The 27,392-nt window shown below is 45.6% G+C and overlaps 1 protein-coding gene across 1 annotated transcript in view; it reads right to left on the bottom strand.

The window, feature by feature from the left end:
- TMOD1 (tropomodulin 1) overlaps positions 1-27,392 on the bottom strand; it is an 85,396-nt gene that overhangs the window by 23,771 nt on the left and 34,233 nt on the right. The window contains exons 2-6 of the mRNA XM_075603124.1: positions 24,099-24,188; positions 13,876-14,006; positions 8,908-9,015; positions 7,269-7,412; positions 6,134-6,278 (exon numbers count right to left, since the gene is read on the bottom strand). Of these exons, the coding sequence (XP_075459239.1) occupies positions 6,134-6,278; positions 7,269-7,412; positions 8,908-9,015; positions 13,876-14,006; positions 24,099-24,188 (618 nt within the window). The remainder of the gene's footprint in view (positions 1-6,133; positions 6,279-7,268; positions 7,413-8,907; positions 9,016-13,875; positions 14,007-24,098; positions 24,189-27,392) is intronic.

Genomic DNA, 27,392 nt, shown 5'->3' with positions numbered 1-27,392 from the left:
TGCTTTTCTGCTATTTTTGCATTTTGCATGACTTCAGTATCATATTTGTGCCACTCTTGCAGGCTTTGTTTCATTGTGCTACTAATGTTGTTACATAAATACAATGCCAATTGCATTATTTCTGTGCTGTTCTACTCCCTGCGATTTGATAAGTAGCCCCAGAGACGCAAAGTTGTAGATACTCTCGCTAAATGAGTGTTGTAGCAATAATCGTTTACTACCACAACCTTTACTTTACATCTGTTATGCAACCCTTTTTAATCCCCAGCATTAACTCTTTGGGCCTTATTCAAAGAAGGTTCATAAAAAAATCGCCAGGGAATTTAAAATGACTGTTTTTTGGGCGTTGCTATCACGGTATTCAGAAAGGCTGTACCAGTGATAGCAAAATGCCCAAAACGGGCGAGTTGCTGCCAGTGAGAGCCTCGAGCCTCTGAAAAGTCCTAAACCAGCGATTCATTTCTGCTGCAGAGAGAGCTGCACTGAGAGAGCCGCCTCTCCCAGCTGAAATGTCGCCCGAAAATTATTTATTTAAATATAAATCTCTTTAATAGTGTAGAGGTGCAGGGGGTCTCCGGAGCTGAACCACGTTGGTTTTATGTCCGGGGACCCCCTGCATCAATCCGAGGCAGGAAAGGGGCCTGATTTTTTCTAAGTTCCGACACATAGCAGCTCATCGAGGCATCTCCCCACCAATTTACCAAAAGTTTTGTGGTGAATTGGATTTAGGGCTGCGATATGCCGCGACAGCCGACCCGCGGGTCTCTGAATCGCGCGAGTTTATCAACCATCAGAAAATGGTCGATAAGGGGCTGATCGCTGCTCAGTCGGTGAATTTCGGATAGCGATAAAATTTTGCATCGATACAGGCCGTTATTGAGCACTTATCGAGGCTATCTGAATACGAGTAGCCATTTTGGTCGATAAGTGCTCGATAAGGGCCTTATCGAGGCTTCCTGAATAAGGCCCTTTGACACTTAGGCCCAGATGCACTAAACTCTGCGAAATCAGGGCAAATAACGTTAGATTAACTAAAATAACTACGGGCGGTATTTTCTTTAATTAAAATCCACTAAGATAATTATATGCAAAAACAACAGCCATTGTTTAACTCATTAGCATAGGGTTAACGTTAGGTAAATTTAGCACTAACTTGCGTTAGCTTTAAATAATCTGATCTATAGGTGACATTCGCTCTCTCCAAAGCCTGAAATATGGGGTTTGCTGGAGAGGAGAGAACATCTGTGATATATGCTAATTTGGATATACAAAGCACATTCAAATGACTTAAATTAGTATATATCCCATGTATTTCAGGTGTGCTCCTTTTTGCGCACAGGGGTCTCTCCACATGTTGTATAGAGGTGTGTTTGGGTAGTGTGTGTTAATATATAGCACTTGGGACTCTAGAAAATAGAACTTTCTCTCACTAGGAAAATAGGACTCTCCATCTCCCCCTAACCCCATATATCAGGCTCTGGAGAGTGTGAACCTCCACCTTTAGTTATTAACTAAATAACGTCAGGTTAAAAGCCAGTGTTAACCTGGATGGCCAATAGTTGATATGTGATGTTAGTGCTAATGATATGAAAAACAGGTCTTCTGCCTAACAGCCAGTAAAAATGACAATATGTCTGTAACAGGGATTTATCCCCATTAAGAAACATGCCTCTAATCCAGCAGTGTGCTGGTTAATTGCACACCAGCAATCAGCCAGACTCCACCTGGCTGATTAGAACTATAGAAAAAGCTTGTTCCCAGAAACAGGAGAATGATTCCTGAGCTCACAATTGGAGCTGACCCAGGAAGGACAGACCAGAGAGTTCCCTAATTAACAACTGGGCTGACCTGGGGAACAAACCGATGTCTTGAGCTGCAAAGAAACTGCAGGTTGACAGCAAGAAAAAGGGGACAATATTTCTAAACCTGGATCCTGATATTACTATAGCACACAAGGGTGCGGACCCAGGAGAGCAGAGAGGCCTTTCCCTACAGCTACAAGATATAGATAAGACTTTCTTATGGGACTGTTACACGTGTGTGTGTGTGTGTGTATATGTATATGTATATATATATATATATATATATATATATATATATATATATAAATATAATTTGGGCTGGTAATTAGCTTAGCTAACCACCCAGTTATAGAGGGCAGGACTACATGTGTAGATATCCTCCAAAGCGGAGTAGGTTTTTTTTTGGCTTATTTTGAATGTTTTGTTGTGTTAAAAGGACAGGCGCAATAAATCCTAATTTTAGTTTCACTTTAAACGGTCTCCATTGCGTACCTCTGCACACGTCTCTTACATATGGGGTCAGAGGTGGCCCTTGAAGTTCAAAGGGGCAACGGAGACTGCCTGTGAAAATTTTTGTGCTTTTGCCTGCATAGTTCCTGGAACAGTCTGAGCAACAAAACAAAGAATCACATGCAGCAGTGACCAGAATTAAAGGGCTACACTTCCAGACAGGAAAACTACACTGCACTGAAGAAAGCCACAATGCCACAGTTGGACTGGGCGGACTGCAACAGACAGTGACCCACACAAGGGACTGATGCAGTGACCAGAGTCTACCACACCACTGGTGAAAGAAAAAAAAAATCCTGGGAATTTAAAATGGCCGCCCAGCTGAAGTCAAATACAGACTCTGCAGGAATGGGGAAGAAAATGTGTTCCTAGTGTAAAGAGCCCAGCCACACGGAGCAGTGTCCCTTCAGGCCTTATTCGGACGATGAGGATGGCCCCTATGTGGCCCCAGAATAAGGCAGAAGCCAGAGGACTATTTTTTTCAAGGAGCCAAGGAACTGCAGCAGCAACCAGTGCACTGTGGACCCTAGGAAGGTTCAGAAGTTTTACTTAGCAAGTGCACATCCAGAATCACTGATGAGAAAGAATGTGTGCATAATACTGCTGATGTTGTAAAACATACCAAAGTAAAGAAGAAGAAGAAAAAGTCTACAGAGACGCCTGTGAGAACTATGAACTCTACAAGGAAAGTGCCCACCTGTAGGACTACCACAATTTGGGGTTCAAACAAATACAGTGACAACAGCTGCAATAGCACCTCCTGAGGTCAGGAAGAAAAATACACCTGTAAGCCCCAAAATGGAGGACAAGATGTGGCGTTCATGTAATGCACCCTGCCCCATGGAAGAATGACCCTTCCAGTCCGATAAGGAGGAAGACATCTCTTATAGGGCACTCAAACCGAGTCACACACACAAAACACCGCAATAATGGTGGGGGTGCCTGAACTCGGTACATACCGAAAGACCGCACTCTATGATCGACAGACGCAAGAGCGGGAGCAGCAGATCACTGAATATCTACGCCAGCTAACGCAACTGCAAGAAAAGCCTGGCGGATACAGTGTAACTACTAAAAGTTCAAATAAAGAAGGAAACCCCAGTATCCCTGATGGGACGGAGTCGTCCAAAACAAAAAGGCGGAAAAAGAAAAGCGGTTCTTCACTTACCGTGGAAAGAACAGACACGTCCGCAGATCACGCAGAGAAAAAGGGGGTCCAAGATGCCCTGCAGCCTAGAGAAAATGGAGGATTCGTCACGCGGATGACAGAATAACCAGAGGGCCCAAGGCAGAAGTCGTGTAACCCAAGAAGTGTCTGTCCGGTGCTAACATTAAAGAACCCTCAACCAATCATACCAGGGAAGCGGAGCCGGAACCAGTGAGTGACGATCCCTTGAAAAACCCTGAAGATGCACTGGAAGCTGCCAGGCATAACTGTGATCTTCTCTGTGAAGACTTGGAAATGGAGAGAGAAAATAATGCTGACCTACAGAAGACTGTGCTCACAATTTACTCTGCGGCCAAGACCGAATTGGAGGATCTCAAGACTGAGTTAGCTACTGCAAACACTACTAATGCCACCATGGTGGAAAAGCAGAGTCAATCTGATAGAATGATTGCTAATCTGAAGCAGAAGTGCGTAAATGGAAGGTGGACTGCAAGGAGGCCCTGAATATTACAGAGACTGCAAAAAGAGAACATTTAAGACTGAAAGAAGAAAATTCTGATTTGACAAGACCACGTCAATAAAAAGAATGAAAAGATGCACGAGCTTGAAAAAATAAAGAAACTTTGGAAGATGGAAAGATTGAAGCAGAGCACCGACTGCAGAACCAACTGCAAGGTCTGCGTACACACCTCCAGAAAGCCGAGGTGAAGCAGCGAACTCTGCAGGAAGAAAATCTGCAGAATGCTAAAAAAGTACAAGTGCTGCAGGAACATCTGATTACCCAGTGTGTCCCCGCAAAGCAGCATGAGAAACTGAAAGCTACGTTTAGCATCACTAGAGCATTGCTAAACGTCAAGCTTAGAGGCCAGGTGACTCGGTACAAGAGGGAGCAGAAGGTGGTCCAGAAACGTTGGCAAGCAGCTGTGGCCCAATTGAAGAAATTCACAGTGCTTCACAATATAATGGAGATGTGGAAGCAAGCTCAGAGAAAGCACAGTGAGGAGATGAAGACCCTGATAGGCGAATTGCAGGATGCACTCAAGAAACAGGGATCTCTCGCGGATGAGATTACAGTACTACAGGAAAAGGTATTGACCCTGCCCAAGCGTCGGTATCCCACAGCAACTAAAACCCATGAAAACAAGGGTACAGTGAGAGCTGGGGACACTGCTCATCTGAAAAACAAGGTTGCAAAGTTTGAACCGCCTAAACAAGCATTAGCTAAACCTTCAGCCACCCAACAGGCAACAAACAAAGGTATACGTGCAGAATCAAAACCAGAAGAATCCTTAGCTGATGAAGCTGAAAAGATAGGATGTTCTCTGGAAGTGGATGTGGAATTCAACTCAATCCCAAAGAAGCTGAATTGGCAACTCCATTGAGTGGAAAAAGTGCAGAAAGACAGCTTCAAGAGTGGAAAACTCAAAGGGCTATTCTTAAACGCTCTGCAACTGTCGCCATACAGTCTGCCTACAAAAAGAGGAGCGCCCGACGCAGGGGAAATCTCATGACCATACACTCAGTAAAAAGACTATACTTGGAAAAAGTCATCCTCGAGCGACTGAGGAGTGCTGATCTCAAGCACCTTCGGGAGGAGACTCGAATAAACTGGAAAAAGGGCTCCAATCCCAGCGAGACTGAGGGTTCTCTTCTTCCATCCACTCTCATTCAAGTCACAGAGATATCTTGAATGAGAGTGGAAGGATGGGCTTCGGCCGTGGTAAGCCTGAGCTTCCCACAAACAGGGGAGGTATGTAACAGGGACTTATCCCTGTTAAGAAACGTGCCTCTAATCCAGCAGTGTGCTGGTTAATTGCACACAGCAATCAGCCAGACTCCACCTGGCTGATTAGAACTTTAGAAAAAGCCTGTTCCCAGAAACAGGAGAATTCCTGAGCTCACTATTGGAGCTGACCCAGGAAGGACAGACCAGAGAGTTCCTTAGTCCACAACTGGGCTGACCTGGGGAATAAACAGATGTCTTGAGCTGCAAAGAAACTGCAGGCTGACAGCAAGGAAAAGGGGACAAGATTTCTAAATCTGGATCCTGATATTGCTATAGCACACAAGGGTGCGGACCCAGGCTAGCAGAGAGGCCTTCCCCTTCAGCTACAAGATAAGACTTTCTTATGGGACTGCTATATATCTGTGTATATATATATATATTTGGCTGGTAATTAGCTTAGCTAACCACCCAGTTAGAGAGGGCTGGACTACGTGTAGATATCCTCCAAAGCGGAGTAGGGTTTTCTTTGGCTTATTTTGAATGTTTTGCTGTGTTAAAGGGAAAGGCGCAATAAAGCCTAATTTTAGTTTCACTTTAAACGGTCTCCATTGCGTACCTCTGCACACGTCTCTTACAATGTTATTTAAATAATTGTAGTGGGTTAACGTTAGGGTATTTTGCTTTAGTACTAAGTCATTATGATTAGATTTCAATGCAGTTTATCTTGGGCAAATATATGAGAGGTGGTGTAGGAACTTAAAAATAATTTGTGTGGACTGTCCTTACTTGGGGAGTTCTGCACGGCTCCTATTGTCATACTGAATAGCCGTTTGGGGGTCTCGAATGCTAAAATTTAACAAAATCTAGCTGACATAATTCAATATTTGTAGTTCACAAAACCCGCTGCTACTTCTGTTTTCAACTTACCAAGGTCATTATTGTTCATCATGGCATTTGATGCTCGGAGCCTGGGTCCTTGCTGTGTAAAATGATAACCAAATTTCAAAAGGGATGAATTTTTTTCCAACATACTTGCGATTTCCATTTCTACTTTATTGCCTAAAGGTTGACTCTATTAAAAAGTAAAAAAAAAAAAAAAAATATGTTAGACTACAGATTTCATACTATATATATATACAGAATACTATTAATTCATATATTTCTACACAAATGACTGGTTGTGTGGTGATGTAACAGGTCCGTAACAGCAACTGTGTTTGTGTGTGTGTGTAACACAAAGGACGTCTGCGCTGTATAGTGCTGTGTGTACGGCTAGTGGCACATAACTTAAGACCATAATTATATACACTGAGAAGCGCCACTAGGGGGTAAGAGACTCCCTTTCTCTCTACTTTGTTTATTTGAATTTCTGCTACTCATCTTGGTAGGAGCACGCCGACGCTGCCAGTGTCTATATCCTCGCCCAAACAGTGAGTTATTTCTGCTATTCTGGTCCCACCCATACAAGACTTACGTCACGCCAGGGGCTATTGGGGGAACCTGACCACTGTTATACTGTATATTGTGGCTACGTGGGACATCTGGTTACACTGACAGCTATTGTGCATAAGGATATTATATATTTACTCTGTTTGGTATACACTGAGAAGTGCCACTCACAGAAGTGTGAGACTCCCTTTCTCTCTACTTTGTATAAGACCATAATTATACCTACTGTATAAGCTGAGAATGCAACATCTTGTCACACTGATGCTGGACTTAAACTTTTTAGTTCAAATGCGTCATGAGTTTTTACCCTATTGATGTAGTAACAAAGGAGGGAGAGTGAGTAGGTTGTATGATACCTTTTATTGGACCAACAAATAAAAGGTTGGTCCAATAAAACATTTCATACCACCTACTCCCTCTCCCTCCTTTGTTACTACATGGAAGAAAGGACCAACACGGCTACTCACCCTTATTTGCTACGCTATTGATGAGAGAGGAGACAGAAAACCAAACCACCGCTGGCTTCTTTAGCGCAAAACAGTTAATAAAAGAGAAATAAAACAATGAAAATGTTTCAAAGTACAAAGGTGACTTCTATATTAACTTGTCATACCTGATTATCTATCTTTAGCTCTGTCAGGGACTTATTATATTGGAGAGATTCAATAAGAGCCAATACGCCTGTTCCACTGATGAAATTGGATTCCACATTTAAGCTCTTCAGTGTGCTATTAACTTTCAGCATGTCTGCTACAGCCTTGAATAGGAAATAAGCAACAGATTATTAGACTGTGTACACAGCTCATTTGAATTAAAGCAGCAATCCCGTGAATTTTTTTTCTTTTTGACATAATTGAAACCGTGCTAGTGCCGGGATCAGGTGTAGAAACTTGCTATTTTCCGTGCCTGGGACCTCCCAATTCTCAAGATACTTACAGTGAAGGTGGTACTACTCTTCACTGAAGAAACACCATTGACCTCTGTGTCGACTGATAGAAAGCTGCAACTGATGATTATGCCACATCCTTTTGGCTCTCAGATCCCACAAGGTTTGGTGGCCATATGGATTCCCCAGAAAGGATCTTTAAACCCAGAATCTACATCAGTAATTATCTTGGGAACAGGGTAATCTCCAGAGCTGTAAACGTGATTTTTACATTCGAGTTTTGGGGAAAAAAAGTTTTTTTTACGAAATAGAATATGAATTGGTGCATACTTGGGTGACATTTTGAAAAAATGACGTAACGGTCAGATAATTTCTAATTAACATACCTGCAGCCACACAGATGCATGGCGAGCAATACTGATCTTAATACTCCTCTCCCACAAATTCCAAGATTGTTGCACCCCCCAAATTCTCTCACCGCCCCACCCCTCACCCTATCTCACCCCCTTTCTCCCATCCCTCTTATTCTCTCACAACCCTTCACTCATCCTCTCTCACCCTCCCATCCCCTCATCCTCTAACCTTCCCTCCCCTTATCCCCTCTTCCCCTCATCCTTTCTCACCCCCCCTCCCTGTCATTCTCACCCCCTCCCTCCCTGTCATTGTCCCCCCACAGGACAATAACAGAAAACACACACAACAGAGCAGACACACACCAAGGGACAGCTGCACTCCTGTCCCGGGTGCAGTGAGTAAAGGCCGGTAAACCCTGCAAAGGAAGTCTCCTGGAAGGTATTGCCAGAGGGGGCCTCCTGGAAGCTGTCCCTGAAGGTTCCGCTGACAGCAGCTCAGAAGGCACACTCCAGCAGGCAGCTCTACGGGCCCCCACCTTAGGATGCTACTAAGAGGCCCCCTCAATCCTCCAGGGCAGCAGATAGGCAGTGGGCTCCTCTCTTCCAATCTCCCTGTTTCTCCTTCTCATTCCCCCTCTCTCTCAAGATCCCTATTTCCCCCTCTCTATCTCCCCCCACACCTCTCTCTACTCCCCCTGCCTTTCCTCTCCCCTCCTCTCTATCCCCCACCCTCCCCTCCCTCTCCCCCCCCCCCATCCTCCCTCTCCCCCCCTCTCTTTCCTCCCCTTCCCCTCCCTCTCCCCCTTGGACCTGCCACTTTCAGGTCATGTGATCACTCCAAGAGCAATCACATGATACAACTAGGCTCATATGCCACAAATGAAAGTGGAGAAGCTCCACTTCCTTTTTGCCCGTGCGACCGGGGCGGTCAGTCTGACAACCCCCTAGAAATCAAGCACGAGAGAGGTACTTCATTAGGGCGCTTTGAAGGTTAAGTAAACAGCATTACTTACATATGCAACAGGGTTGTTGCTTCTTGTTCCTACTATGCTTAGCTTTTTCACGTGGGTGTTATTTTTCATTGCTTCTGCATAAGATTTTAAAGTTGGTATAGGAATGTTCTAGAAATGAAATACAGAAGGAGAAAACAGTTACAGTGAGTTGAAGAACAAATGAAGCTGCAAACTTAGCTCACAACTCTTTGCTGTAATTGGTGAAAGTTTTTTTTCTTTTTGAATAAAAAAACCCACCACTTGTGAGCACATTCTCATGTCTCAGACATGTCTGCATTATCTCTTAGGCTAAGGCCCCGCTCCCTCAGTGAGCGCGCCCGCACTGCAGACAGGCGGTGCGCTGACAGGCAGAGACCGCGATATGCAGTCTGTAGGGAGCCGGGAGCGGGGCCAAAATGGGTGGGGGGGCGGCCATGATGTGAGGGGGCGGGACCATCACACAGCCCCCCAGCACAGCGCTCCAGCCCCTCCGCTCCACAGCAGCCCTCAGCCCCTGCAATTGACCGCTCCCTGCTGTCTGTAGGGAGCGGGAGCTGGGGGCGTGGCTTGAGCGGGGAGGGGGGGGGGGCGTGGTTTGAATGGGAGGCTCTCATGCTGTTCCCCCACCCCCCAACCTGTCGGTCCCTCTCCCCCCTGTCGGTCCCTCTCCCCCCCCTCCCGGAGCCCCCCTCCTTTTCCCCCTCCCGGAGCAGGGGCAGCCTGCGAAACGGGCACCAGAGGAGGGGGGGGGGGCGGCGCTATGCACGGCTGCACAGACAGGGTGGCCGCCTCCTTCCCCGTAGCCGCCTCCTTTCCCTCCTCATTGGGTGACTGCTGCACCACGTGACGTTTCAGCGCTTCTGATCACAAGAAGCTTGCAGCATCGGCTGGCTGACGCGTCACAGCACGCAGTCAGCCATGTCTGAAGGAGCCAGTGGGGACCTTCAGACTGGAGGAAAAAAGCTGGTGGCCCGCGGCCGTGCGCGCTGCTGCAGCCGGCGGGGCACGCGGCCGCGAACCACCAGACCCTTGTCCGAGTGGTCCTAACCCCACTAGTGTGATTACTATTGTTCACTGAAGGGGTTAATATGGAATTAACAGGTTAATGTATAAGAAAGGCCCCAGCTAAATGTAACTAATTCTATGTTGTCAATCTAACTCATGTTAGGTGGCTGGCCACTCCTTAGTTCAAGAACCTGCGAGAATAGTCACATGACATGTATACAAATTCTAATAGGCTATTGTAAGGGCCGCTCACACAGCGCGCAAACAGCGCGCAACACGACGTGTGTTCGTGACAGACTCCTGGCGGCCATTGGTAAGGGGTCTGTATTGAAACTACCATTGGCTGCAAAGTGTGGTGTCGACGCTGCTACAGTCGCGGTTGTCTTTTTTTTTTTTTATAACTTTAGTCTTTATTTGGTTTTACATTGCATGCATTACATCACCTCCCAATAGCGTACATTGATGGGTAACCAAATGCGTTGCTACAAGCTTAACAGTTATACAAACTGACAGACATACAAGACGGACGACATTGACGGACAGGATACGACAACACCTAATTTACCCGACCGGGACGAGACACATGTGGGGTACCTGTGCGGGCAGGCAGGGGGGAGGGGGCGGGGCACGAGATTTTCTTCCATGTGGGGGAGGGACCCTCTCCTGCGTCTGCAACCTAGTTTGCTCTTTCTAGCTGATCGCTGCGCCCTACTCTGCCTGTTACTATGTCAGCTGTAGGTCTGCTTATGCTGAAGGAGAACGCACCTAATATTATTAATGCAGGATAGTGTCGGAGGCTATCCCCGGGATGTCTACTTGGGCTAACCAAGGGGCCCATACTTTTAGAAATTTTGAGCCAGAGTCGTTGACCCAGCTAGTCAACTGCTCCATCTGGCAGACATGCCAAATTCTGTTCCTGATTTTAGGTAAGGTTGGTAAATCCGGCTGTTTCCACAATGCTGCGATCTCGCACCTTGTGGCGGTTGCGAAATGTGCCACCAGTTTGTGTGTCGTCCTGGACACACCCTAGACCCGTCTGCCCACTAGGAACAGCCACGGGTCCAGGGGGCCCTCCAACTCGAGTATCCGCTGTAACCATTCTCTAATGGTTTCCCAAATCGGGACCACTTTCGGGCAGGACCACAGCATGTGTTTTAGGTCAGCGACTTCCCCACACTGTTTTGGGCAGAGCGGGGAATATCCCCCTGACAAATTTAGCAAGTTTTAGTGGGGTACAGTACCACCGCATAAGGACTTTATATGCGTTCTCCTTCAGGGTAGCACATATTGAGCTTTTAGCGGCCGCTTGCAATATATGGTCCCAGTCCTCGTCCTCTAAAATCTCCCCTAAGTCCGTCTCCCATTGTCACATATATTTCAGTCGGGGGGTCTCTGTTGTCTCAGGACAGATCACCTCCCTGTACATCCTAGATGTAAGTCCCCGGGTGTCCGTTTCTCTAGAACACAGCTGTTCAAAAATGGTGCACGCTGGTCGAATTGGGGTTTTGTTGTAAAATGCCCGGACCTGGAGGAATCTAAAAAATTCAGAATCTGGCAACTTTTTCTCCTCTTTAATCGTTTCAAATGTCTTGATAAATTTCCTTCCAGGTCTTTCAATCTTTTGTATCCTGCTTGCGTCCATTTTAGAAATCTGTTACCCAACAGCCCTGGAGCAAAATCCGGATTCCCTACAAGAGGGGTCATCAACGAATGTTTAGTGGTCAGATTAGCTTTAAACTTAGTAGACTCCCAGACCGCCAGCGAGTTCTTAATTGCGCAAAGCTCTATACAAAGCTAATTTCCCCAAGTTAATGCGGAAGCTGAAGGAGGATCTCAGGGTATGGGCGGGTTATGGCATCTCTTGGTTTGGCAGGATCACTAGCATAAAAATGAACCTTCTTCCTAGGATGCTGTACCTGTTTCAAGCCCTCCCAATACCGCTTATTCAGTCTGAGGTCCTCGTACTGCAGGCGCATATTATTCGATTTATTTGGAACAAAAAAAGCCCACGAATTGCAAAAGGCATATTAACAAAGCCAGTGATAAAAGGGGGGTTATCGGTACCTTGCTTGATGGCTTATTATAAGGCAGCACAACTCTGCCAAATTGTCCAATGGCACTCAAACCCAGCAAAAAGACAATGGGTAGCTCTGGAAAAAGAATGCTGTGCCCCAGTACAGTTAAGCAACCTAATCTGTCTCCCAAAAAAATGTAAGAAATCGATAAAAGTCGCGGTTGTCTTTTAAAACCCCTCTCAGCGCACACACACACAAAGCCACTCTGCGCCCCCGCTCGCCGTTCGCCTCCCCCCCGCCCGCTCACCCCCTCCTCGGCCCTCGCCCGCGTCTACTGGGGATGATCAAAGATCACTGGTGCAGGAGCGCGCGGCGGAGGTGTGCATGGAAGCAGGAAGCAGGAAGTGTGAGCTCGGCCTTAGGATGTCTGTATCTTGCCCAGTTACAGGGGCATCATGCAGTGTTATAAAAGGCTATAGAAGCTACCAGATCCCAGGCACTCCACCAGAGGAGGGGAGTCTCACTACGTGAGGAGTATGATGTTAATGGTATGTCTTATATGTACAACTCTATGTATAGAGGTATGGTCACCTTTTGTTATTTTGACGTTAGGGAAGAGTGTCCCTTATCTAGGAAGGGCCACATGAATAGTCAAGATGCCGAAGGATGCAATCTTCTTGGAGAGAAAATGTGCATGACACTTCAAGTAAAGGATCCCTAGATCATTGATGCAGGGGAGTGTCACACAGAGTTGCTCTAATGCCAAATCTAAGCCTATGCACACCAGGTTGCCATAGTATGGACTGGTAGGGAATTGTAAGGATGACAGGTAGGTGGGAACCTCGATAGAAGTACAATCTTACAAAGAGTCCAGGACGGTACCTGGAAATGCCTCAAGTTCACTGGTGTCAGAAATTGTATGTTCTCCATAACCCAGAGTAAGGGACGGTGACAAAGCCGTGTGTACTGTACCTCCCTGGAGAACTATCTGAATTCCCAGGGAAGAAGAATGTATGAAGTCTGTTTTGTCAGGTAAAGTAACCTGTCTGTCAAATAAAGTCCCTGGCGCCCTTCTTACATCAGCTTACAATACCAGCCAACCCGAACGTTAGCACCCTGAGCACACTTAGTTGTAACCATCGTTAGTGGGTTAATACTGATTTAGTTTCAGAATTCTTATCAGAATGCCCACAATCACATTGAGATGTCTTCATAATCTGATTCACATGGGACTATATAAGACTGCAAAGAAAAGTGTGTTGTGACATACTGAATCATTTTTCAGAGCACAGCTTTGTCAAGCTTCGTGGACTTTTTAACCTAGGCTGAACGAAAAAAAAGTGACGAAAAAGTGAATTAGAGTGAAGGAAGTAAAAAAAGTGATGAGCACAATTTGACATCTTTAATTATCTGTACAAAATGTAAATGCTTCCTAAGTCCTCATTTTAACACTCCAAATCGTGGTATACACGGAATATTATTGAAGCAAAGACTAATATATTGATGCCAAGATGCGCAAAATGAAATAGAATGCTCTTTGTCCAAAATTGTTTTAGTTCCCAAATTGCTAGAACAAAGAATTTGGAGAATTTCAAAAGAGAAAAGTAAATTCAAGTAGAAAAAAACTATAAAAGAACAAAAAGGAATTACTGAAGAATCTGAATGTGCTTTAGCCTTACAGATATTGCTTTTGTCTCAATGGCAAAACACACCAAAGCCAGTTCTCTCCCATCCACTGAAGAGAAACAATATATAACGTCATTAGTTTTACACTAAATCCCACATGGATCCATAAACACTTCGCTGCCCACGTGGGGTGCACACACACATTTGTTGAATCATTTTCATGCTAATCTGAAAAAGTCTGCTGTATGACTTGACTACATAAAATCAAAGCTGAAAGGACAATGACAGTACTTTTGTGAACTATAAAAATGTGTGCAAACCATTGCAATACATGATTAGGTACCCTAATATTGTTGAGATTAACTTCTTCAAGGTCGGGGTCATTGCTCTTTACTCGTTCCAAAGTTTCATCCACATCTGTTGAATTAGGTTCTTCATCGGGAACCGGCTTATATTGTGTTGGTTTAATCACACCTATGAAATATTTTTTGTTAAAGGGAACAAAGTACTATGTTTAGTAACACTTACACTATTATAAATAATACATTCTTCTGTGGGTCCACATCATAACATCAGTGGAGAAGAGAGTCGGTTTGGTTTAGCATATGAAGTCAAAAAGAGCTTGATATACAGGTACAATTGATATGCTGGTAACCTCTAATGATTTTGGGACCACAATACAGATAAGAACTGATGATAAAAACTAATTGTTTTGTGATCATAATACAGATATAAACAAAACTTGGCACACAGCCAGAAACAATGCTGCACTGCATAAATAATCAACCAAAGAGGGTGAATTGAACCGATTTATTCACTGATAGCAATCACACTGACATGTTTCACCCTTGCAGGCGTTATCACACTTTGGTAAAGCCTGCAAGGGCGAAACATGTCAGTGTGATTGCCATCAGTGAATAAATCGGTTCAAGTCACCCTCTTTGGCTGATTATTTCTGCGGTGCAGCGTTTTTTCTGGCTGTGTGCCAAGTTTTGTTCCTGTGGATGTACACTGCGCTTTGCACGCCCGGACCAACACCCTGCAAGTTTGAAAACTCATCAACACTCATCTCATTGTGAATACTTAATTTTGTTCATTGAAAAGTATTGATCACATTTGGAGGTATTATATTTGTACTAGGATATACAGGACTCATACCTTTTCTATATAGAGTGGGAGTCCAATCTCGTACTAACTTCCACAAGATACAAAGTCATCATTCTGTACACTTGCTAAAGTGTTAGGTCCTTGAAGATAATCAATACTATTGAAGGAATTCTATTATTGCATACAGTTCTTTCTTCATACTTTGAGTGTATCCCAGTCCCTTGAGCCCCAGTTTATCCCTCATAGGGAGATCCCATAATACAGATATGAACTGATATTTAAAAGGTGGAAATTCTCCTGTAATTTTGTTTAATATTAATCATATTAAATAAAAACAATGATATATTTTAAACATTAGGCCAAGCACTTGTTTTAGTTGTGTAATAAAAAGGTAACTTTGTAATAAAGAAAACAGAATTATATCATATCATCCTTCTTGGTTTAGGCATATTGTGAAAAGTACAACCAGAAAGAGACTATAGTGCAGGCTCCTCAATCACGGAGGCGTTTTAGTAAAGCATCTGTTGAAGTGATGCTCCTAACGTCCTTCTGCTAGCGAATTACATGAGACAAAAAAATCAAAGAAAATTAAATTTAGATAATACATAAAGAGGTTTTAGTTTATTTGGTCATATAAAAAAGTAATGATAGGTAGTGATATAACTTTAATTAATCAACATTATAGGTCTTAGGGACATTTTGCTAGTTGCCGGAGTGTTCAATATTAACCCTTTGTGTGCACCAGGAGGTAGCTACTACATCATGGGTTCTGGCACCCTGGGTAGTAGCTACATCCAAAAAAATGCAGGGGGTCTCAGGAGTTCAACCGTGTTGATTTCAGCTCCGGGAATCCCCTGCTTCTTAAGATACTTACCTTGGAAGGGGGTGCTGGTAGAAGCTCCGGAGACCAGGTACTTTTAACACCGTTTATTTTTGTACCGGGATCATACATTAGGCAAAACGAGGTAGTAGAAACAAAATGAAGTTTATTTCGGTAAACCCATGTACAACAACAAGAATGAAACAATATACAGTTAAAAGTACACTTACTGGGGTCTGGGAAAAAAAATCTAGGCTTTCCTAGGTGCAGGGCACTTGCTTGGATGAGCTTACCCTGACCGGGATATACACCCAGTTCTCCTGGTCCTCTTTTGGCTTCAATTCCTAGCCGCGACTGCTACGTTCAGTTTGTAGAACTTGGCCGCAAAAGACGGGACTTAGTCTCTGCGAGGCAGAATTTCGGAGCTTCAAAACGAAGTCGGTTACTCTGCCATTTGCAACAGAACAACTTTGAAAAGCCGCCTTAGCTTCATCGACACAAGTCACTGGAAGATCTGGTTCTCTGCCTCGGCCATCTCCTTACATACACTCCGCTAAGCTATGCTTAGCATGGAGGTAGGAGGAGCGAGCAATCAGTGTGGGAACCCTATCCCACTAGTCAATAGAAACAGGGGCTCGTTTCTTGGCCGACATCAGAGGAGGGGGCGTTCCAAACCGGCTCGTGATGCCCGTGGGTGGGACATACGAATTGACCAATGGAAAACGCGCCGACCATTCTGACGCTTCCACCAGTCAACCCATTGCCACCAACTGGGCAGGCTCCACTAAGGCTGGCAGACAAGAGGATCCTCCCCACAGGGCGTCACTGTTCTCTGTACTCAGTACTCCACCCTGCCCCGGCCACTTCGCACCCCGGCACCTCAACATCCTGTTTCCTCATTGAACTACGGACTCTATGCAGACTTGCTGGCAACTTAAGCAGATGCCCTGGCTAACTGCATAGAACCTGTGACGGATCGGGGGACTCGCGCTTCCCAGCGTGTCCCCGTCACCTCTGTTTCCACTGCCTCTAGCCCTCCCTCTTCCCTGCGTCCTCGCTCTCTCCCTTGCGGCCATTCCTCTGCGGCGCGGTTGGCATGCCCTGACGTGCGTTCAGGCCACCTGCGCCTCCGCAATGTGCGCGCGCGTTTGCGATCACTGGTACCCCTCCGCGGCACCCGCGGCCCCCGGCGTGCCTCTATTCCCCCAGCCTCCACATTACCTTGCTCTTCTGCCTCTCCGTCTCTCACCCCCGTTGCCGAGCGCCCCCGCGGCGCTGCCTCCCTCACGTTCTGTGACACGCGCGGTGCATGCGCATAACACCCTTACAGAGGGCGCGCGCACACACTCCAGTTATCTGCCGTCTAGCGCCGCCCCCCGTGGCTTACAAGCCATATCCCTTAATTATTCCCCTGTCTCCTCCCCAGCTCTCTCAGACCTATCCCTGCAAACTCTCACTCAACCCTCTGCTCCTCCTCTCTCTCCTATTGGTTCTCCTTCCTTTATAACCCCACTCTGTCCACTTACTCATTGCTCTGCATAGCTTTCCTGTGACTCCTGTGTGTGCAGTGTCTATGCCTAGCTCCCGTGTTTGTTTCAGCGCTGGTTCCTGTCCCTGCTTCTGTTTGGATGCGAGTTGTGTCGCTGGCTTATACTCCCTTGACAGCCAGTATACACACAAGTGTATCTGTCCCGATCACGATCATCAAAACGGACAGGCATCCTAAGGACAGCTACAGAGGGCCTCTTTCCTGCGCATGTGCGCTACGCTTCCAGCCACGCTTACACTCGTGGAGGTCAGACAGCGCTACAGAGTCAGCCCCAGCGCGCGGGACTGGTATCTGAGGATCGAGACTGCCCCTGCACACCCAATGTGATGCCTTACTAAAGAAGATATCGTCTAGATCGGGGAATATTAAAGTTTAACTTTATGTAAGTGTTTACTATTTTTTATTATTGGTAATACACTTTATTACTCTTACCTTGGTGCGCCCTTGTGTTCCCTTTTTTTCTGTTTGGATTCCTCTGGCTTGAACTTACTGCTTTGGATTTGACTACTCTGCTTTCTCCTGCCCTTGAACCTTGTCTTACGGACTTCACTACGCTGCTTTCTCCAACCCCTGAACATTAGCTTACGGACACCACTACGCTGCTCTCTCCAATCCTTGAACTCTGGCAACGGACATTACTATCCAATCTCTGGCACCCCGGACTCTGCAAGTATACGTTAACCCTTTTCTTACCAGGCCCGGCAACGCATTACCACACTTCGGGCACACCCTCACTGCTGTGGGTGCGTGTTATACCCTTACCCACCTCAGTACTGGGGACTGGCCAGGTCTGCGGGCATACAGGCGTTACATTATGCAGAGCACAACAGATGCAGACCCCCCTGAGGTGGGCCAAGGTGTTTCCGTGGAACAGTTGCAATTTGTCAGTAATCAACTGACATCTGTGTCATAACAACTTGCCAATTTGTCTCTCTGGGAAACCCCAGTTGCCCAATCACCCTCTGTTCCTGTGGCTATGAGCAATCCAGGACCACGTATACCACCTCCCAAACGGTACGATGGTGACCCTCTCGCTTACCGAGGATTCTTGAACCAATGCGAGGTTCAATTTGAAATGTCCCCCTCCCTCTTCCTTACTGGCCGTACCAAGGTGGCCTACATTTACGCCTTACTCACTGGCGACGCTCACGCTTGGGCCTCTCCCCTCTGGGAACACCAACCTGAGTAAACCCAAGACTATCCTAAGTTTAGGCATGAGTTTCAACAGGTGTTTGACACACCAGAACATAGGGAAACTGCTGCTTTTTCTTTGTTCTATATCACGCAGGCTCGGAGGTCAGCTGCAAGCTACGCGGTGGAGTTCTGCCCATCGCCGCAGAGACCCAATGGAACGACGAGGCTCTTGCCGCAGCATATTGGCACGGTTTGTCCGACACACTAAAGGATGACCTTGCAGCTCACGCTCGGCCTTCTTCCCTTAAGGAACTCATTGCACTCAGCATCCGTATGGATCAACGACGACACGAGCGTCACTGTTCTCGTTCTCTTCCCCCTCCGTCTGTTTCTCACAGGCCTCCTTCTCCCTTCCCTGCGTTGGATGCTCCTGAACCGATGCAGATCGGTAGCCAACAACTTCGGGCTGCAGAGAAAGCACGACGTCGTGAGGAGGGTCTCTGCTATTATTGCGGTTCCCCTGAGCATCGGCTCCGAAACTGTCGCCTGAAGCCGGGAAACTTGAACACCCAGTAAAGGTAGAGGGGCTTCTACTGGGTACTATCTCTCCCTGCCCCTCTCTCCCTAAGGAACTACCTAAAAAACTTATGCTCCCTGTAACGCTGGCGGGTCCTGATCTTCAAATAGAAGTGAAAGCCTTCATCGACTCTGGGTCTGGTGGTAACTTTCTTGATCACACCTTCGCCTGCAAGAACCGAATTCCTTTGGTCAAGAAAAGATTGCCCATTGGCCTGGAGGCTATCGATGGACGCCCGCTTCAACCAGCCTTCATCATTTTGGAGTCCCTTCCACTTACCCTGACCACCGCGGATGGCCATAAAAAGGCTGCAGCTTCACAATCCACGTATAGATTGGACCGATGTCTTACCCATTCAATGGTCTACCACCTCAGAGAAGTCGGTTACTCCTTCTGCTGCCATGCTCGCTGGCCTGGACATCACTTCCTCTAATTTGTCCGCTCTGCCGACGGTGTATCACGAGTATTTAGATGTTTTCAACAAAGTACAAGCTGAGGTATTACCTCCCCATCGCCCCTACGATAGTCCTATTGATTTAATTCCAGGAACCATTCTCCCTAAATCTAAGTCGTATCCCCTGTCGGTGCCAGAGACAGAAGCTATGACGACTTATATCCAAGAAAATTTGGAGAAAGGATTCATCCACAACTCTATCTCCCCCGCTGGGGCAGGCTTCTTCTTCGTGAAGAAGAAGGATGGCTCCCTAAAACCTTGTATCGACTTTCGTGGGCTTAACAAAATTACGGTAAAAAAAACGGTACCCTCTCCCTTTAATTTCTGAACTCTTCGACCGTCTACAAGGAGCATCTATATTCTCCAAACTCGATCTAAGAGGGGCGTATAATCTTATTCGAATAAGAGACGGGGATGAATGGAAAACCGTGTTTAACACACGTTCTGGACATTATGAGTATTTAGTGATGCCCTTCGGGCTGTGCAATGCTCCTGCTGTTTTCCAAGAGTTCATGAACGATATCTTTCGGGACGTTTTGGGGACATTCATTATCGTATATTTGGATGACATCCTCATTTTCTCTAAGAACTTAGAGGAGCACATTCGCCATACCAAACTGGTACTCTCTAGGCTTCGTGCTAATCGCCTCTATGCAAAAATGGAGAAATGCCTGTTCCATTAGACGTCCACAGCTTTCCTAGGCTATATTATATCTAACCAAGGCTTTACTATGGATCCTGAGAAATTGAAGTCTGTACTCGACTGGCCCTTGCCGAATTCTCTGAAGGCCGTGCAGCGCTTCCTTGGCTTTGCCAATTATTACCGGAAGTTCATCTGTAATTTCTCTACCATCGCTCTGCCTATTACCGCCTTAACCAAGAATGGTGCTGATCCTACTACTTGGTCTCCCGAAGCCATAGAAGCTTTCGAATTCCTCAAGAAAACCTTTGTGTCTGCACCCATCCTACGGCATCCTGATACTTCTCTTCCCTTCACGCTAGAAGTTCACGCCTCCGATGTGGGAGCCGGTGAAGTACTCTCTCAGAGAACCTCCCCACAGGAAAAACTCTATCCGTGTGGATTCTTTTCTCGGAAGTTCTCTTCGGCTGAGAGAAATTACGATGTTGGGAACCGTGAGCTACTGGCCATTAAATTGGCTCTCCAGGAATGGAGGCATCTCCTCGAAGGTACCAAGGAGCCTAATGCCATCCTCACTGATCACAAAAACTTATTGTATATTGAGGGGTCTCGTCGATTAAGATCCCGTCAGGCTCGCTGGGCACTGTTTTTCTCTAGTTTCAACTATACCATTTCTTATATTCCCGGCACCAAAAATATTAAGGCGGACGCTCTCTCTCGCCAGTTCGCTACGGAGAACGACTCTAACAAATCCACTGAATCAATTCTTCCCGCCAAATGTATTATTTCCGCCAATAATTTCGATGTTTTGGATGAAATTAACAAAGCCCAGGTTCACATCCCCAGGAGATTTAGGGTGCCAGAGGGACGCTTGTACGCAGCTGCACGTTTTCGCCACAAGATTCTACTTTGGGGGCATTCTTCAAGATCGGCCGGTCATCCAGGCTTCAAAAGGACAGCAGATCTTATCAAACTGACCTTTTGGTGGCCTAAGATGAACAAGGACATTTTCAACTTCACCAGTGCTTGTCCGGTCTGTGCCCAGAGTAAGTCCGCCCGTCACAAACCTTCCGGTCTCCTCATGCCCCTCCCCATTCCGGAACAACCTTGGAAACATATCTCCGTGGACTTTATTGTGGAACTCCCCAATTCTAAAGGGATGAATATCATACTTGTTGTAGTAGATAGGTTTTCCAAGTAATCACACTTTGTACCCCTCAAGGGTCTTCCTAATTCAGCTACTCTGGCCGACATTTTTTCTAAAGAAATTTTTAGATTACACGGTGTACCTATTTCAATTGTTTCTGACAGAGGTTCTCAATTCATTTCTAAGTTTTGGCGTGCGTTTTCCCAGAGACTTGGGATTTCTCTTCTATTTTCCTCGGGTTATCACCCTCAGACCAACGGTCAAATGGAAAGAATGAATCAGTCCCTCGAGCAGTATCTCAGATGTTTCGTCTCCGAGTCTCAAGACAACTGGGTGGATCTATAACATTGGGCCGAGTTTGCTATTAACTCCTTAAAAAACGAGTCTAAGCAAGAGTCGCCTTTCTTCATTAATTTTGGATTCCATCCTAGCAGTCTTCCCCTCTCCTCCCTCCCATCTGGTGTTCCTGTAGCTGATTCTCATGTCTCCACTCTCCAAGACTCATGGAAGAAAATTCTAAAAACCTTACAAACTGCTGTCCAAAGACAAAAAACAAAGGCAGATCGGCGACGTCAAGCAGGCCCATCGTTTAAACCCGGAGACAGAGTTTGGTTATCCTCTAAAAATATAAGGCTCAAGACTCCTTCTCAGAAATTGTCTCCAAGATCCTTGGGTCCTTTTAAAGTCCTCGAGAGAATCAACCCGGTCGCGTACCGTTTGGCACTTCCCTCCACCATGAGGATCCCCTCGGTGTTCCATGTGTCGTTATTCAAACCGGTTATCCAAAGAGCTCATTTTCCTGATCGTCCCCAAAGACCCAACCCTGTCACCATTCAAGGTCAACAGGAGTATGAGGTCCACTCCATACTCGATTCCCGTTGGTCCAGAGGCAGTTTACAATTCCTTGTCAAATGGAAGGGTTATGGACCAGAGGAACGTTCCTGGATACTGTCTCACCACATTCACACCCCAACGCTCCTTAGGCAGTTTCGCCGGAAGTTCCCTCAAAAGCCATGGCAAGACCGTCTGGAGTCCGATCCTCAATGGGGGATACTGTGACGGATCAGGGGACTCGCGCTTCCCAGCGTGTCCCCGTCACCTGTTTCCACTGCCTCTAGCCCTCCCTCTTCCCTGCGTCCTCGCTCTCTCCCTCGCGGCCGTTCCTCTGCGGCGCGGTTGGCATGCCCTGACGCGCATTCAGGCACCTGCGCGTCCTCCGCAATGTGCGCGCGCGTTCCCGATCACTGGTACCCCTCCGCGGCACCCCCGGCCCCGGCGTGCCTCTTTTCCCCCAGCCTCCACATTACCTTGCTCCTCTGCCTCTCCGTCTCTCTCAACCCCGTTGCCGAGCGCCCCCCCCCCGCGGCGCTGCCTCCCTCACGTTCTGTGACACGCGTGGTGCATGCGCATAATACCCTTACAGAGGGCGCGCGCACATGCTCCAGTTATCTGCCGTCTAGCTCCGCCCCCCGTGGCTTACAAGCCATATCCCTTAATTATTCCCGTCTCCTCCCCAGCTCTCTCAGATCTATCCCTGCAAACTCTCACTTAACCCTCTGCTCCTCCTCTCTCTCCTATTGGTTCTCCTTCCTTTATAACTCCACTCTGTCCACTTACTCATTGCTCTGCATAGCTTTCCTGTGACTCCTGTGTGTGCAGTGTCTATGCCTAGCTCCCTTGTTTGTTTCAGCGCTGGTTCCTGTCCCTGCTTCTGTTTGGATTCCCCTGGCTTGAATTTACAGCTTTGGATTTGACTACTCTGCTTTCTCCTGCCCTTGAACCTTGGCTTACGGACTTCACTACGCTGCTTTCTCCAACCCCTGAACATTGGCTTACGGACACCCCTAAGCTGCTCTCTCCAATCCTTGAACTCTGGCACACGGACATTACTATCCGATCTCTGGCACCCCAGACTATGCAAGTATACGTTAACCCTTTTTTAACCAGGCCCGGCAACGCATTACCACACTCCGTGCACGACCTCACTGCTGTGGGTGCGTGTTATACCCTTACCCACCTCAGTACTGGGGACTGGCCAGGTCTGCGAGCATACAGGTGTTACAGAACCTTATAATAAATGTATAAAACACAGAAAACATATTATGCTACATGGGGGACTTTGGGGAGACTCATGACTAAGGGAAATAAGACTGAGATATTGGGGCTCGAAGACCAGATGTCTGGGGGACACTGGGCAGTCTCGGTCTAATTCCACCCTCGTACCGGCAAATCTGGTAGAATTAAGGTACTACTGGTAGCTCCAGCTCCCGGACTCCTGCAAACAAAATAATTGTATTCTTACCCAAATATCTCACCTAAAATTTACACACAGGAAGTCTCATGGGTCTGGGGTAAAGGGAACATGGAAAGTGGAAAAGCAGGAAACACTTTAACTATTCATGCAATGATACCTGGCCCCTGGCTTATGGCGCTGTGTAGTTGCCAGGGACCCCACGATTTCAGGGGTAACCAGAGGGCTTACCTTTATTATATAACCTAGTCACCCCTTCCCATCACAATCTTTCCTTGTGGGTTCTATTGGCCTGCGTGATGCGGGACTTGAAAGCCACCATTACGAGAACCCAGCTAGCCCAGCCGGTGCTGCTACTGGACAAAATACTGAATCACACTCATGCACACTGTGTCTGCTTCTCACTGATTGCCGCTCATCCTGCCACAATATATATATATATATATATATATATATATATATATATATATATATATATTATTCTTTTTTTTATTACAGAATTGAAGCAGGGGGTCTCCAGAGCTGAACTGCGCTGATATCTCTGCAGGCAGGGAACTTGTGTGCCTAACATAATAGCGGCGTTTAAATGTCTTGGGTCCTGCAGGCAAACAGGAAGCTGTGACATCATCCATTGCGGCTTCCTGTTGGCCAGCGTGACCTGGACATTTAAACTCCATACAGATACCATCACCCCCTACGGAGGTATCTCAGGGAGCAGGGGATTCCTGAAGCTGAAATTAATGCAACTCCTCCCTGGAGACCCCCTGCTTCAATCCTATGAGACAAATTTTAAAAAGTGCTACATGTTTTGATGTTTTAATGGCCTGTTTGACAACTGAAACTTACAGTAAGATAGACTTAGTTACATAGTTGTTACATAGACTTACTGTTTAAACCTTCTTTGTTGACAATCGTACTGCTTGCAAGCGCCTCATAATACTGTTGGTTGCTCATCAGTGTGTGCATTCCCAGAATAGCTTAAGGAAATACCAAAAAGGAAATATTATTATTATCGCCAACATCATAAAAAAGGGGGGTTTAACTAGTGAGCTTTGGGTTTCTCATAGGATATTCCACGTATTACATCCCGTGACTTAGTTGGTAAAGAGAAATCTCAATTTATCGTTCCTGGGAAAATATTTCACATGAATATATATATATATATATATATATATATATATATATATATATTATATATATATATACTGAAGTACATATAACCTCTGAGAAGTCTCGATGCAGAAATATGTCCTGCGGTTGTTTTTCTCCTCATCATTACCTTTCTAAAAGAATTGACTTTACATGCACATAATGTGTGAAGAGGAAAATGTGGTGATAAATGATATATGTTATCCAATGTCATTTATTTAGCAGGCAAACAGCAAAAACTGTCAACTGGCAAGACTTTGTAAGTAGCAAAGCATAACAAACAATAAACTATACATTCATCAAAATCCAGCCCAAGGAATGTTAAGCAGTCAATAAAACCAAACATGTTTATGGTGTTGTGCTTGTATAAATATTGTGGACATGATTAATTTTTTAAGAATCTAAACTGGGGGGGCTAGGGGTATTCTGGAGCTGAACTGTACTATTTGTAGCTTTAGAGATCCACGGCTCCTAAGTTTTTATGTACCAATGTTTCTAGGTATTTTAGGAAATCAATATGGCTGTCATCCAAGATTCACCCGTCCGTGCCAATAGGAAGCCACAATATCATCAGAGCATAGTATTACGGTTTCCTACTGAACTAAACAAGTGGCCGTCTTTGATTTTGCTTTCATTTTACCAGAACATAGACGTAAATATTGTGGGAACTAGGGGTTCCCAAAGTTAGGAAAACCATTATTCAGCTCAAAGGGGCCCATCGGTTCCACTTCTGTAAAAGAAAGAATTTCCCAAAATAATGAGGGGAATCTATGTTTTTTAATATCCCTTATCCTATCACATCCGCACACTGTGACAATGTTAAAACCTTTTGGCTTCCATTTTTTTATGTATTCTTTGTTGTGTTGTATATTAGATCCAACAGCCAGGTAATATCATTACTTTTTTCTTAAGACATAACCTTGGTAAGCATATTCAGACCAGTAACAGTAAACATACATTTTAAATATAAATCATACAGCAAAGGCACACATGCACCAATAACAGATATCAGCTGAATACACACCCCATTTGGTATTTATTTGAAGAGGCGATCCAAGTTTTTTTTTTTTTTTTTTTAATTTTTAACATAGGACTAAAGCAGGGTGTCTCTGGAGCTGAAACTCATTAATTTCAGCTCTGGGAACCCCCTGCTTCCGGAGAATGGGTGTGCCAGTAGCTACTATACTCAGCTAGTAGGGTTCATGTAATGGCGGATTTTCAAAGCTTCAGCGCCCTGCGGGTCAATAAGTAGCTGTGATGTCATCAGGTTCAGCTTCCTATTGGTCCGAATGATGCAGGAGCTTTAAACTTTAAAACTCAGTTAGCTACCGGCAGTCCATATGTTGGTCTGTATCTCTGGAAACAGGAGGTACTCGGGCTGAAATGAATGGGGTTCAGCTCTGGAGACCCCCTACTTCAATTCTATGTAAGAAAAAAAATGACCCTTGGATTGCCCCATTTCAGAAGAAAGCAGGCTAATAGTGCAAAGTGCTGCTGCATGAATGCATGCAGCAATCTTGAAATACAGTGCACCTGAAGTTGTGCATGTGCATTGATTGGAGCTTCATTTTTTTTTAACAAGACAGCAAAAAGGACACATAAGCCACAGATAAAACGTTTAATAGTTTATTACCTATTAAGACCCCGCGTGTTACCAAAATAACTTTTCTCGTGTTGATGTCTCACTAGGGTAGGGGTGGGCAAAGTACGGTCCACGGGATGGTTGCCTGTGGTTCGCCCAGGTAGGGACATGCTCCCATCTACCTGTGGTGCAGGCGGCGGAGGCTGTATCGGAAGCAGCTGCGGCGGAGGTAGAACAGCACGGCGGCAGCCCACTACGGTGGTCCTAACACGGAAGTTAGGACTGACCAGAAGTCGGGGCCATTTTCCGTGCGAAATAAGATTCCTTTATTTTCTTGTATATGCATTTTTCCTGTTTTCATTTATGCCATCATCCGTTTAATTATTTTATCAATTTTATATTTTTTATGCCAAGTAATAGTTTTTTCTTTACATCAGCTGTTTAATTATTGGTTAGATAAACACTATTTTAGAGATATTCATAATACATCATGCATTTAGTAATAGTTAGATTAATTATGCCTTTTATGTAGATATAGTCATTTCTTAGTTCCAATTGGTATTTCTTAGTGTGGATTATAGTATTAAACTCCATTAGGGAGTATTATGGATTATATTAGGATTTTGTAGTGTTGTCATTATGCATATATGTCGTTAGTGGATAATGATTTGTGTTGTCATTTGTCTCAGTTTGTCATTCAACCATGTACTGCTGCTTATGGTTCAGCAAGCTAGTGATTGCTTTTTCTGCACACCAGCAGCATGTAACACTGATTGTATGTTTTTTTGTTAATAAGGCAATCCCATTGGCTGACGAAATGTCAGTCTTGCTATAATAAGCAACCATGGGTGTTGCTAGGTATATACCTCCTGAAGAAGCGTCATATGACGCAAAACGCATAGAGGTGACGCCATCACGCAGTGGGGAGCGGACGTGACGACGGAAGCCAAGCCAGTTGCGGATACTCACCAGTCCTGCACGGGGTGTGTTCCTTTTCATATGTAAGCAAGAACATCTCTTTTTTTACCCTGAATTTTTCCATCTATAGTTCTGAGGGGGTTGCGATTTGGGAATACTCCTTTAGTGCATAGACTGTGTGGGTCTTAGATCTATCAGGATCTTTTTATTGTATCATGTAATATATTTGTGTGATTTTTATGTAATATTGAGTCAATTTATAAAGTTTTTTAATTTTGATTGATGGTTTTTCCTTTTTTGCGCTTCCTTTTTGTGTGTGTTCCATTTTCCGCCTCTGACGCTGCCTCCCTCGCCCACCCCACAGGTAGGGGCCGGAGGAAAAGGACCGTGAGATAGGAGAAACAAGGATAGTGATAGAGAAGAGAGGAGAGTGAGAGATTAGGAGAGTAAGGCTGAGTCCCCGCTGGAGAGGTCTGCGCTTTGTGCTTGGCGCTGTTACCTTATGTAATGAGCATCTCAACTTCCACTCACC

The sequence above is a fragment of the Ascaphus truei genome, chromosome 1, assembly GCF_040206685.1.
Source record: "Ascaphus truei isolate aAscTru1 chromosome 1, aAscTru1.hap1, whole genome shotgun sequence".
NCBI classification, from domain to species: Eukaryota; Metazoa; Chordata; class Amphibia; order Anura; family Ascaphidae; genus Ascaphus; species Ascaphus truei.
The sequence above is the reverse complement of the archived record's forward strand: the minus strand, read 5'-3'. Positions and strand labels throughout refer to the sequence as shown.